Source organism: Erythrolamprus reginae, chromosome 1 (assembly GCF_031021105.1).
Source record: "Erythrolamprus reginae isolate rEryReg1 chromosome 1, rEryReg1.hap1, whole genome shotgun sequence".
NCBI lineage: Eukaryota > Metazoa > Chordata > Lepidosauria > Squamata > Dipsadidae > Erythrolamprus > Erythrolamprus reginae.
Window position 1 is genome coordinate 339,301,832 of NC_091950.1, and position 14,866 is coordinate 339,316,697.

At 36.3% G+C, this 14,866-nt stretch overlaps 1 protein-coding gene across 5 annotated transcripts in view; it reads left to right on the top strand.

Moving 5' to 3' along the window:
• The window catches only part of FMN2 (formin 2), a 624,734-nt gene that overhangs the window by 577,880 nt on the left and 31,988 nt on the right, over nt 1-14,866 (top strand). For 4 of the 5 annotated variants that reach the window (XR_011557462.1, XM_070734020.1, XM_070734019.1 and 1 more), the window contains one exon: nt 5,555-5,606. Coding sequence is in view for 4 of the 5 variants with exons in the window: in XM_070734020.1 (XP_070590121.1) it covers nt 5,555-5,606 (52 nt within the window). In the remaining variant the exon portion in view is untranslated. Of the gene's footprint in view, nt 1-5,554; nt 5,607-8,134; nt 8,181-14,866 lie in introns of those variants that run through there. The other variant, XM_070734022.1, reaches the window with a different exon arrangement.

Below are 14,866 nucleotides of genomic sequence, written 5' to 3' on the forward strand. Positions count from 1 at the left end.
TTACAAATCTTAATATGGGTGTTAGGTAGGGTTAGTATAACATAATTACCAAAGAAAAAATACCTTTAATATAATCCTAATTACTATAGTAAAATAGTATCAAATCTTCAGTCCAAACAGTAAAACTAAATTCAACTATTATACTTCGAAAATCTTGGTATGTTGCTTATACTTATACATACATTACTATATCATAATCATCAAAAAGTCCTTTTAAACTAATATTAATATTATTATCACCTAGGTAAAAACTAATACAAAAAAAGATAAAAAAAACAACCACTAGAGATATATCTTATTTTTTCTTATCTATCCATTTGTAAACATTGTTCCATGTTTCATAAAATTTAGTATCCTCTTGATCGTTTAATCTTCTTGTCATCATATCCATTTCAGCGCAATCTAATATCTTAGCTATAACCTCTTCTTCCTTGGGGATTTCCTCCCCTTTCCAGTTTTGCGCATATATTATTCTAGCCGCAGTTAATATGTGTATAATTAAATAAAAAATTTCTTTCTTATAGATCTGGTTTGTGACACCTAATAAGTAAAATTCCGGGGTATTATCTATATCTTGCTTTATTATTTCTTTTAATATTTTTTCAATCATCTTCCAATATATTTTTGCTTTGCCACATGTCCACCATTGATGATAATAAGTTCCTATATCCTTCTTACATTTCCAGCATATTGGGGATGTTTTGGGAAACATTTTTGCTATCCTATTTGGTGGGAGATGCCATCTATAAAACATTTTGATTTGGTTTTCTTTTAGGGAAACTGATTTAGTCATTTTCCAATTATTAATCCACACTTTCTCCCATGTGTCTATATCTATTTCCTTACCAATATTTCTACACCATCTTATCATAGTATCTTTTAAAGTCAACTCTATATTTTTATGAGCAATAAGTAGTTTATATATTTTCCCTATCATTTTTGTTGAGTTAGTGGTTATTAAAGTAGTTAAAGGATTCTTACTTTTATTAAAAATGTAAAGAGTTTTATCCTTCTGATATCTAGATCGGATCTGGGCGTAGTGCCACCAATCTATTATTATCCCTTCTTCTTGTAGTTCAATTCTAGATTTAAGCTTCATCTGATCATTTAATAGTTCTTTATATCTATAAGTCATTTTCTTGTCCTTTATAGACTTTGGATGCGTTATTGCTTCTAAAGGAGCTAACCAATCTGGGATGCTTAAGAAATGATTCTTCTTTATGTCTTTCCATACTTCTAATAAGTATTTCCTTAATGTATGCCTTTTAAAATATGAATGGTTTTTGTCCTTATCATACCATAAAAATGCGTGCCATCCAAGCATTAAATCATGTCCTTCTAGGTCAAGTGTTCTTTTATTATCTAAGATTATCCAATCTCTAAGCCATGTTAATGCAGCGGCCTGATAATATAGTTTCCAATTTGGAAGGCCAAATCCTCCTCTTTCTTTAATATCTTCTAAACAATTCATTTTTATCCTTGCTTTTTTACCTTGCCATATAAATTTTTTAACTAAGTTTGTTAAAGTTTTTAAAAAGATACCCCCTGGGTTTATTGGTATTGCCTGGAAAAGAAATAAAACCTTGGGTAAAATGTTCATCTTAATTGTTGCAATTCTTCCTAAGAAAGATATTTTCAAATTATTCCACATTGCTAAGTCTTTTTTAATTTCTGCTAGTAATTTCATATAATTATCATTTTTTAATGTTATTGTTTTCGCTGTTAAATTTATTCCTAAATATTTTACCTTTTTTACAGTCTTTATTCCAGAAATACTTTCTAATTTAGTTTCTAGTATTTTATTCATATTTTTGGTCAAGTAATGTGTTTTGCTTTTGTTTATCTTTAAACCTGCTACGTTTCCATATTGTTCAATGGTTTGTAGTAAGGTAGGAACTGTTGTAGTCGGTTCTTCAATTATAAACATTAGATCGTCTGCAAAGGCCTGAAGTTTGTAGGTTTCATCTCCTACGGTTAAACCTTTTATTTTGGGGTCCGCTCTTATTTTAATTAATAGGGTTTCAAGGGTCATAATAAATAACAATGGTGATATAGGGCATCCTTGGCGAACTCCCTTGTTTATGTCAAGTATTGGTTATTGACTGTTATTCAATATTATATTCGTTGTTTGTTTTGAATATATGGTATCTATTAGGTTAACAAATTTTGGGCCAAATCTCATTTTATTTAATTGCATTTTTATAAATATCCAATTAACGTTGTCGAAGGCCTTTTGAGCGTCCAGAAACATTAGAGATGCCGTCTTGTCTGGGTGTTGTTCATAGTACTCTAGTATATTTATTACAGTTCTAATATTATTTTTAATTTGTCTCCCTGGAAGAAACCCATTTTGGTCTTGGTGTATTATTCCATTTATAACTCTTTTGAGTCTCTCTGCGTAAATGGCAATAAAAATCTTATAGTCTACATTTAATAATGATATAGGCCTATAGTTTTTAATTTTTTCTGGTTCTGTACCCTGTTTATGTATTAAAGTTGTCAGTGATTCTGACCAAGATTTGGGGATTTTTCCCTCAAGTCTACATAAATTAAAAGTTTCTAACATATGGTTTCTTATTGTTTCATTGTCTATCTTGTACCATTCTGCAGGTATGGCATCTGGGCCTGTGGCCTTGTTGCTTTTCTGTTTTTTAATTGTTATTAGGAGTTCCTCCATTGTTATTGGTCCATCCATGGTGGCCTGTTGATCTTCTGTTATTTGTGGTAAATTTGAAGCCTCTAAATAGTTAAAAACTTCATCTTCAATAACATGATCTTTAGCACATAATTCTTTATAAAAATTATACACAATGTCTGCCTTACCTTCTGTATCATATTTTATTTTACCATCTTTATCTTCTGATTTTTGGATTAATTTTGATTGACTCTGTTTTCTAAGTTTATACGCTAGCCATCTGCCAGGTTTATTTGCATGTTCAAAATATTACCATTTTTTTTGCCAACAAGTATTCTTAACATGCTGCTGAAAATATGCAAGTTGAGCAGATGTGTGATAGCACTTATGTAGTATTTTCTTTTTCTATTCCTTATATTCTTGATTTTCCTTATAGTCTCCACTATATTCTTCATCTCTTGCACATCTACTTGTAATTCACTTTGCCACTATTTAGTCAATTCTTAGATCATACGCCCATCTGCTTGCAATAACATCTTATATATTATTATTATTATTATTATGTCAGTACAACACAGCAAACGAGATCACTATGCTGGATTTCATATTTCATCACCAATCGGGCGCTTCCCAAGCACCTAGGACTGCGTGATGTAGCGGCGAATTATGTTTGCCGATCCCAGTAAAGCGGCCTTTTGCAATTGACAGATGGAGATTTTGTCAATTCCGATGGTTTTCAAATGACCGCTGAGATCCTTTGATACTGCGCCCAGCGTGCCAAGTACCACTGGGACCACTTTCACTGGGTTATGCCAGAGTCATTGCAGCTCGATTTTTAGATCTTCGTATTTCACTAATTTCTCTAGCTACTTCTCAATTCTGTTGTCTCCTGGGACTGCGATGTCGATGATCCATACTTTCTTTTTCTCCACGATCACAATGTCTGGTGTGTTATGCTTCAGAATTCGGTCAGTCTGAAGTCAGAAGTCCCACAGTAGTTTTGCTTGCTCATTTTCGACCACTTTTTCGGGCTTATGATCCCACCAGTTCTTTGCCACTGGTAAATGGTAGTTCCGGCACAAGTTCCAGTGGATCATCTGTGCCACAGCATCATGTCTATGCTTGTAGTCAGTCTGTGCGATCTTTTTGCAGCAGCTGAGTATGTGATCGATTGTTTCATCTGTTTCTTTACAGAGTCTGCACTTTGGATTATTATTATTATTATTATTATTATTATTATTATTATTATTATTATTATATTATTTTCCTCTATCTCCTCCCTTAGTAGTGCTTCTAAAGAATAATGAATAATACAGTTACTCTTAATTAGTATAATTTGCCAAAAGGGAGAATTGTATCATAACTCGTCATCAAAATATATCTAATAGAGTATTAATGTAAAGATATTCAATTTTAAGTGGAGGATTATCATAACATATAGAAAGATCATTAATGCAAACAAAATATAACAAAACCATGAGTCATGGTGGTTTACCACCCCCACCCTCATGGGTGAGCATGAAAATAAATTTGATGAATCTTTAAAAGATTATCCAAATTTCTGAGCCATTTTGTTTTAAAAGGGAGAAAGGGTGCCCTTTTTAAAAGCCTACAGGATCTAGTGAGCAATTTATTTCCTATTGGCTTTGTTCTTACTTGACTCTGTGCTTGTACAGGTAGTCCTTGACTTACGACCATAATTAAGGCCATACATTTCTGCTGCTAAGCAAGACATTTGATAAGTGAATTTTACTCCATTTTACAACCCTCACTTGCTAAGTGAATTGTGACAGTTGATCAGTAAGTAACCTGGTTGCTAATTGAATTTGACTTTCCATTTACTTTGCTCATCAGAACGTTGCGAAAGGGGGATCACATGACTTTGGGACATAACAACGGTCATAAGTATGAACCAGATGCTGAGCATCTGGATTTTGATCACATGATCATGGGGATTCTGCAAAGGTGGTATCTGTGAAAAATGTTGATAAGTTCCTGTTTCAGTGCAGCTGTAACTTTGAACAATCACCAAACAAACGGTTGTAAGTCAAAGACTACCTGTAGTCACTTTTGAATCAAATTTACAGTCCCTGTTAAAAAGACTGGATGGTTATTTAAGCAATATTGTTCAGCAAACTTGATTTCAATATCTAATCATTCTTATGATCCTTAAATAAAAGGAAAAACAAACCCACACAGACTGATTTCCCCCCTGTTTTATAAGCAGCACTCTTCAACCATTTCCCCAGAATCTGGGGTCAAATGAACTATCACTTTCCCTCTTCTCTACTGATACTCCAAGAGTTCCCTATGCTGCCCATATCATACGCTCATAGATACCCACAACATATACTGAAGATACAGGGGGTGGGGTGTAGAATGTGCAGTCATTAGACACTTTCTTTTTGTTTCATGTTGAATAGAAGCCGGTGATTTTCCCCCCCAGAACTGTGTTTTATTATTAAAAAGAAATTCAGTTTGAGGCTTGAAAAAAGGGGGGGAAACCTTATGTAATGGCATCTGGGAGAAAATTGCTGGGCTCATGGTGATCCTGTCTGTTTATGGTAAAATTGGCAGAATTGAAGACTGTGAAAAACAGTCTTTATAAAAACAACTTTATAAAGTTGAAAATTGTTTATAAAGAATTGGGGCAATTAAGGAAAACCCTTATATGGAAATGTCTTCAGATATGCTCATTTCTACTATGAGTTCAAGCAACTTTGAACTGTTTCTGGACATATTAACTCTACATTTTGTTATTTTAAAGTCAAGGCCACGTTCATTGCTTCAAGAATCTTGTAAAAAATCCTGAGATGGTAGTTTTCTCCCCCAAAGTATGTGCAATGAGAGCTTATTTAATAACATTCACCACAACAACCTTTATTTTATCTTTAACTTTATTTTCTGTTTGTCATCTAGCCAAAACTGACCATGAGATGGAAGAAAAATCTCTGGCAGAGACCCACAAAAGGTGAGATGAACAAGTTTAATTTGAAAAAAGATCTCCTTTGGTACTCATTGATTCTAGATTATGAAAGAAATCTTAAAGGACAATCATGCAAACATAGTTTATTTCAGATCTTTGGGTAGCCCATTTTCTCATACATTATTAAAGCTGGAAGGTTTAGGCTTTTGCTGAAATTACTACAGCACTACAGAAAGAATTCAAATACAGTGGTTGTTTGCTTGAAATTGTGGGAATTTTCTTCAGACTAAAAACAGATGCATTACTCTTATGCTATATTTAAGGCTCCCCACTACATACAAAGGAAAGAGAAAAAAAGATGGTATTAAATTATTAATCATACTGAAAATTCAACATTGCTTTTATGTGTCAAATTAAGTTTGTAAAAAAGCCACTGCTGTCGGTCTAATTCAGTAATGATGTAAGCATTAGCAAGAACTGAGGCTTTGAAGATTTTTTAGTTGTTATTGCACAATTTCTTTTCTCTGCCTTTTTGCAATTTCCTTGCTCATACGGCTTACTTTAAGAACTGGTTTTTGTAGCAAATGGAAATTTTTTAGAAATTTCCATTGCTATTAAAGCCAATTCTTAAAATTCATGTTTTCCAAATCCACTGGAAATGACAGAGCTGCCAAATTTTGAATCGTGGCTTTACAAAATTAAGTATTTATATATGTAATAATCCAAACAGATTCTAGAAACATTAGGAACGCTAGAGAACATCCTTAGGAGGAAAATGTATTCCTATTACCCTAATTAGGTTAGAAATGTTTCCTTAGGTTAAATGGCTTTGAATTTACTCTGGTTGTAGCTGTATTTTTTCCATTATTTGCTTCATAATCTTTAGTAGTTTAAATACCTGGGTGCTTGCCTCAGTCTACTTCTCACTCTATGAAAGTTTGGAGAAGGATGAATCTCAATATTCTTTTTAATTTAAGTCTTCATGTATTGGGCAGAAAAACTTAAATAATTGTTAAACTCTGCAAATTACTTTAAAAACTTTACTTAGAAGAATTCTATGAGTAGATACAAGGAAGGAACTGTGCAGTCTTGAAGACATGGGCCACATAAAGGCTTTGAGTTCTTATATCCTTGATTATAGTCACATTTTTTGAAGATTTATACTTGCACTTTGAAAGATATACCTCTCATGCTTAATGAGAACTGGCTACACTAAAGGAAGGAGCAGGGAGATATTGATTTCACCTTTTGTATATGAGGCTATTTCAATTATTACATTTATAAAATTCTTGCAGTAGTGCTTAAGAATTGGTTAAAGCATCTGTAGATGAACAATTGGAAATTCTCCAATTTTCACTGTTGTTTGGTGGTAGCAGGAGGTTGACTGTGGTTTTCTATCTAACCATCTATTTTGTCCCCCCCCCCCCGGAAATCTATAACTTTTAAAACTTTTTAAAAACTATTGACAAGAACAGCACAACACACTGTAATTTTCTAAATACTTTAGAATATTATCTTACTGAACTCTGTGATAAATCCATTGTTACGTGATCAGTATCTAAATACATAACAGGATTATGCCAGCTCCCTTCTTTCCAACTCATTCTCATATATTCCCATATATTTCAGATAGTCATTCAGTCTATTTCTAGAGCAGATTTTAAAGATATAAAGGAATTTCTCTGTGGAAATTAATTCAAAGAAATATACTTTTGGATTCCATCCTATAATACACAATGAAACATTTAGAGACAAAAAAAAATCTTCCAGGGATCGTAAAGCAAAATGCATGTCATCATGATTTTGTTTTTATTTTTTAAAATACAATTATCTAAGTCTTTAGCTTGCTTTGTATGTATGAGCTTTTGGAAATATTTTAGCATTTATATGATGTGGAAAAATACTCCTTTATATTGCCACAGTAAACTGGGTTGCTTTTTTCTTCCTCTAGGTATACGTGCTGTCCAAATTTTATTTACCATTCAAACTATGTCAATGTCAAAGACATTTTTGGGGCAGAGAGTGAGAGGAGAGCTCAAGAAAATTAAATAAATAAGAGATTAGTTGCATTCTGGTAATCATGGGTAAAATAGCTAGGCACTGGGTGAATAGACGAGTTACTGCTAGCTGCAGTGATGGATTAGCTGAAGCACAATTAATGTGATTTAATGTGGTTGGATTTTTCTTTTTGAAGTGACTATATGCCACAGAGTGTCTCTGTCATGATTACATGTCTTAGAATGACAAGGAAACATTGATTCATTGTTTGAAATGGAAAAATGGTTTTACAACGCTGCCTCTCCATGGCATTGTAAAGCCAAGCAGCCATGAAAGAAAGTGAAATAGCTAAAAAGTTCTTCAAGTGGATCCTGTTTTAAGCACAACGTTCTAGGAGGAAAAAATTTAATTGTTTATCAGTTGAGCTGAAATGGAAAATTAATCTTTCACACATAATGAAATGGTATGTTTGACCTGTGGATTCTATAAAGTCGCCGGCTGTTCATTTGTCAGAAGTGAGGTGTTTAATCGTTTCTGAAAGGCTGTATACATTTTTATTTATTTATCATATTTAGTGACTTTAAGACCGACAGTGTGTGAAGTGTTTATTCAAGAAATGGGTTTCTGGCACACAAGCAAAAAGAAAAGTGAAATGTTTACTTCCCAATAACACCACATTGTGTGATCTCTGGGTGAGGATCCTGAGACAAGGGGGGTGAAAAAACCCTCACACCATTCTGTGTTTATCCAGCTTACACAGGCAGACAAGGAAGGCTCCAGCCTGTTATTAAAGTTGAAGTGATACAGTCCCAAACAATGACGTCAGTCCCTGAATAATATTGATAAAGTGCAAGAGCAAAAGATATGACATTTCCCAATTGCAGCTTTCTTGGGCAGTTCTCAAGAACCCATAAAATATTTCACAGACTCAAGTGAAAAATACAGCTTGCTTCAAAAGAAGACGTGACAGTGTATCAGGCATAAACATTCGCAATTTTCAGCGAAGACAGACACTATTTTTCAAGATCTCAGCCCTAAGTCTGTTTCTCAGTCATTCTATGTGAAATCCTTTTTTTTTTTAAACAAAAAGAGGACTCACAAGGGAGGAATCCGCTATCTTTTGTAAAAATGAAACAAGGGGTCCTTCTGCTCAGCGACAATCCAATTGTGTGAAATTTGGTGTGTACATGATCAGTGCAATTTCTTTAATTTCTTTAATCTGGAAGTGGAGGGGTGGAAAGACAGATCCCATTTTTTGGAAATCGGGGAAAAAAATTAAAAGGTCTCTACTTTTCTTCAGGAGAGTTGAGATCTTCAGCATTCTGTGCAAAAGCGATGTAAGTTTTGATTGAAACAGTTGGAATCTCAAATTAAGGAAGTATGTGGCCTGAAACGTTTTTTAAAAAATCGTTTTTATTTATTTATTTATTTATTTATTTATTACTTAGATTTGTATGCCGCCCCTCTCCGAAGACTCGGGTTTTATTTGTCTATCTCACTTTCTGACCTTAAATTCTACATGTAGCTAGTTCTCAACTTATAATCACAATTGGGACTGAAACTTTATTATTAAGCCATGTGGTTATTAAATGAATCACAGCAGATTTTGCTATCTTTTTTGCCATAATGGCATTCTGTCGGGCTCTCTGGTAGAATCCTCCCAAAAATTCACAGGTACAAAGTTCAGACACACACATGTTTGAAAATTCAAAACAATGTTCTTTATAATGAAACTTCACTTAAACCAAGCCCTCTTTTGGTATAGCAAATAGCACTGATCTCCAAACAAACTGGTAATTTGTACAAGTCCCTTATCAGTTCTGTGATACTTAGATACTTAGATACTGGTTTAGTTTCAAAGCGGGGAAAAATCAGCACACAAAAGGTCAAAGTCAGTAAAGCAGTCACGAAACACAACAATCAGATAATCCTCCACAATGGCCAAACCCACAGGCTCACTAATTACCACAGCCCCACCCAATCACAGGTGGCCTCATTTTCTTTGATAATAATCTCTCAGTTGTTGCTGCCTGTGCATCGCTCTCTGCATGCGTGGCTGTATCATTAACTCTTGTTCTGAATCCAAGGAGGAGCTAGATAATTGATCTCCTTCTGAGCTGTCTGCCCCACTCTCCTCCTCCCTGTCACTCATGTCTTCTTGGTCAGAGGAGCCTTCATCATCAGATTCCACCGGGGGCAAAACAGGCCTGCAGCATGTGGATGTCTCCCCCACATCCACAGTCCTTGGGGCAGGAACTGGGCCAGAGCTAACCACAACAAATGGTTAACCAAATCATGCAACTGTTAAGCCAATCCAGGTTTCCCAATTGACTTTGTTCATTGGAAGGCCCCCTGGCAAAACTGCAAATGGTGACAATGTGACCCCCAGTTATTACAACTGTTGTAAATATGCCAGTTGCCAAGCATCCAAATTTTGATCAGGTTAAGAGGGAACTTTTGCAACAGTCGTAAGTGTGAAGACTGATCATAAGTCACTTTATTCATCCCAATTTCTTAATTTCACATAGTCATTGAACAAACGGTCCTAAGTCAAAAACAATTACTTACATTGTTTGTGATGTCAATTATTATTTAAGCTTCCATTTTTAAAAAAGAAATTTGAAAGCAAATCTTTATCTGTCTTGGATTATGTCTGAAAAAAATTGAAGAGTCTACATCTGATGGAGAGAAAGAGGTAGCTGGGAAAGCAGGAAAATGAACACAGGCACCCATATATATGTGGATATACTGCAAAGCTAAAACAGAAGTTCAAGTATATGTTTTAAGGTGAAACATGAGATTCTGTGTTGCATCTTTGTGTGTCAACTCTTGGAAGTGTGTATTTCATTGTACTTTTTTCCAGTAATCATGATGAATAATTTTTACTGTCCTGAACTTGCGTTTGTATGGATTGTTTCTGTGTATGCTTTTGATGTTATGTGCTGCACTGTTTTGTGCATTTCTAAAAAATAGCTGTTATTTATTGCTACGCACATACAGGATGCTCTTTCCTTGGTATCTGGCTGATATATAAAACATATAATACTAATATTTCGTAAGAGGTGCTGCTAACTTCATGGCAAAGTATCTTTACTGGTGGTGTTGCAGTAATCCTCTGCTCTGTGATGTAAATGTGCATCGCTCTGCTGGAGTATCATAGTAGCAACTGTGAACTTCTGGAAAGAAGAGTGGAGGTGGTTGGCTGTATCAGCAGCAATGCTTTAAATTTCTACTCCAGTAACTCCTAACAGGATTCATAACAGACGTACAAAAAAACTAAAAATAGAAATAATTGTTTTATTTAAAATAGCCTTTATAAACTATGTTCATGCTTATTTCAGCACATGTTGTTTTTGTAATATTCTTATCCATATAAGAAAGAAATCTTAATATAGTGTCTGAACACAATTACAGTAGTCCCTCGCTATACCGCGCTTCACCTACTGTGGCTTCATTTCATCGCAGGTTTCTGAGGAAGTCGATTGGCAGATTTAAACAGCCCGCCGAACTCGATCGGCAGGGTTTTTTAAAAAAAATAAAAATCTAAAATTGTAAATACTGTATTTAAATACTGTATCTAAAATAAATACTGTGTGAGAAGGGTTTATAAACACTTAAAACAATGAAAACTTACCAAACAATTACAATATAAATACTTAAATAAGTACTATCAGTCGATAAATTCCCCATCGCGGATTTCACCTATCGCGGCCAGGTCTGGAACGTAACACCAGCGATAGGTGAGGGACTACTGTAAACTTATTTTTGGGCTAGAGTTCAAATACACAGGTTGGATAAAGAGCTGGCCTTTGAAACTTCCTTGTCATTCTCATTAAGTAGATCAAGAAGCTAGGAGGTTTATTGAAGGAAAAAATGTCCTCTTTTTTGTTCCTCCCCCCCCCTTTTTTTTTTTAACATTGCACCATCCAGGAAAGTTGCTTCATGCAGTTGGTTTGGGGGCTTTTAACATCTGCTGCTCCCCAGTGAACTTTGTGGAACCCACAGACATCTGCTCTGTCTCATTTGCAAGGCACTACTGGAATAAAATCACTCAGTTTTGTGCTGATGTGGTTTGCTTCCGTTGATGCAAGTGCAAAGGGGCATTCAAGGTCCCATCCCCTTCTGTTTTGTAGGAGTAATTTCAGCTCTAGAAACCCAAACGTGTGAGCAACCTTGCATTCAGCTCCATGTCTTCCCAGCTTCTATTTCTACCTATTATGGCCAATTTGATCTAACTATAGGAGTCTTAACAGGATGGATTTGGCCTATAATGCTAGATAGCTTGAAGGAGGTATGTATTCGTCAGAAAATGTGCTCTGATCCTTTGATTGTTAACAGTTTCTAGACATCTGAAAAATGATAATAACTTATCTCAGTGAACTGTGGAAATAACATTGAATGCCTTGTTGAAGTACCTTTCTCTTTCTTGCCTTGAAACCTTAACCAGATATTCCATTAGAGCACAACTTTAGTTATTCTCTTAGACATCTAGGCACCATGTTGTTCTTCTGTGATTCACTCTGAGTATAGCATGGGATAATCATACTTCTTTCTCATGGCAGTTAAGCTATAATAGCTCAAGAACATTGGGAAATATGGATTTGAGCCAATGCCATTCAACTTTATTTCTCTGAGCTTTCATAGAAACATAGAAGATTGACGGCAGAAAAAGACCTCATGGTCCGTCTAGTTTGCCCGTATACTATTTCCTGTATTTTATCTTAGGATGGATGTTTTTATCCCAGGCATGTCTTTCTGTTTTATCTGTATCAAGAGAGTCTGTGCAAGACCGGAATCTGGAAGTGGTATTCACTGTTGGAGACTAGTGAGTTCAAGAAGATGAAGGCATTTTGAACATGTAGTTTTCAGGAATTGGAAATGTTATATGACTTCTTCAGCATGATGCAAATGTAGGTCTAGTATACATCGCTTCAGTCCAGCCAAAGTACATAGCTAAATGTCTATGGAGATTTTCAGTCATTCAAGTCATGGTTGTCCCAAAGGCGCTTTTTTCAAGAGGCAACTGGACTTTCTGGCTTTTCCTTGAAGACATTTCACTTCTCATCCAAGAAGCTTCTTCAGCTTCTTTCCAGTTGCTTCTTGAAAAAGCACCTTTGGGATGCTTCAGTCCAGGTTACCTGCTGGATGTCATAGTTCCACAAAATTGAAGCCTGTCTCTTTCTTGTTGCCATTTAGAACAGGGGTCTCCAACATCCAGGCTGTGGGACAGTACTAATCTGTGGGCTATTGAGAATCAGGCCATGCAAGCAGTGGATGAGCACACAAAGCTTCATTTGCACCTGTGCAGAAGCTAGGTTGTTTGTGCAAACCACTGCCTCGGTGGTACAGTGGTTAGAGTATAAGCTACTTGGGCATCCTCCTCGATTCACAGCTTACATTACAGAAACATCTTTCAGCTGTAGAGAGGGGAGTGTTTGCCCAGGTTTGCCTGGTGCACCAATTGCGGCCCTATCTGGACCGGGAGTCACTGCTCACAGTCACTCATGCCCTCATCACCTCGAGGTTCGACTACTGTAACGCTCTCTACATGGGGCTACCTTTGAAAAGTGTTCGGAAACTTCAGATTGTGCAGAATGCAGCTGCGAGAGCAATCATGGGCTTCCCTAGGTATGCCCATGTCACACCAACACTCTGCAGTCTGCATTGGTTGTCGATCAGTTTCCGGTCACAATTTAAAGTGTTCGGTTATGACCTATAAAGCCCTTCATAGTATTGGACCAGAATATCTCCGGGACTGCCTTCTGCCACACGAATCCCAGCAACCAGTTAGGTCCCACAGAGTTGGCCTTCTCCAGTTCTCCAGGTCCCGTTGACTAAACAATGTTGTCTGGCGGGACCCATGGGAAGAGCCTTCTCTGTGGTGGCCATGACCCTCTGGAACCAGCTCCCCCCAGAGATTAGGATTGCCCCCACCCTCCTTGCCTTTCGTAAACTTCTTAAAACCCACCTCTGCCATCAGGCATGGGGGAATTGAGACCTCTCCCCCTGGCCTATATAATTTATGCATGGTATGTTTGTGTGTATGTCTGCTTTTTAAATAAGGGGCTTTTAGAGACTTTTTAAAATTAGCTTTGTGATACATTATTCATATTACTGTTGTGAGCCGCCCCGAGTCTGCGGAGAGGGGCAGCATACAAATCTAATAAATAAATAAATAATAAAAAAATAAATAAATACTTCTGCTGATCACTGGCTGCCAGCAGTTTGGCAGATCGAATCTCAATAGGCTCAAGGTTGACTCAAACTTCCATCCTTGCAAGGTCGGTAAATTCACCCAGATTGTTGGGGGAAACATGCTTACCCTCTGTAAACCACTTAGAGAGGGCTGTAAAGCAACATGAAACAATATATAAGTCTAAATGCTATAAATGCTATCCCTTGCCCTCATCAGTCCCTGCCACCGCTGTCATCCAAGGAAGTCAGATAACTTTAAAAGATGGCTGAAAACACATATTTTTCTCCTGTCATTTTAGAGCATTAGGGGGAAAATTTTAATATACTGAGAACTTTCTGCTTTTAATATTTACATTTACTCAGGATTATTTCTGTACAAGCGTCATATTAACTAGAAAATGATATCAGTCTTAGATTAGTAAAATGTACTGCAGGTGGGGTTAGTCATGTAGTTGGCCCAGAGACTCCAACTAGTGTGGAATGCTATGGCTAGGTTATTAAATAGTTAGAATAGTTACTAAACTATTCTGAAAATGTTGTACCGGCTGCCAGTTATCTAAGCCCACGGGAGAGTTAATGAAATACAAAGCCTCAAACTGCTGAGAAACTGAAGAAATGCTAGTATGCCCTTTTCTTTATGTAGCCCATCAACTAAGATTTAGCAGGAAATATCTCTTCAGGGTGCTACCTTGAATCTACCATATAGTAATCTAAGAAAGGCTGTTCTCAATACCATTGCTCTCTTGTAGAATACACTCCTCCTCCTGGTCACAAAGATGCAGTCTAACCTGCACTGTGTACTTCTGATTTATACATCAGCATTTGTTGCCATGGTCAGAAATTTCCAGTACAGTGGTACCTCTACTTATGAACTTAATTAGTTCCGTGACCAGGTTCTTAAGTAGAAAAGTTTGTAAGAAGAAGCAATTTTTCCCATAAGAATCAATGTAAAAGCAAATAATGGATGTGATTGGGGAAACCACAGGGAGGGTGGAGGTCCTGTTTCCTCCCAGAAGATTCCTAGGAGAGGCTCCACGGAGGCTTTCCCCCACCTTTTCTGGCCATGTTTCCTCCCAGGAGATTCTTAGAGAGGCCCCACGGAGGCTTCTCCC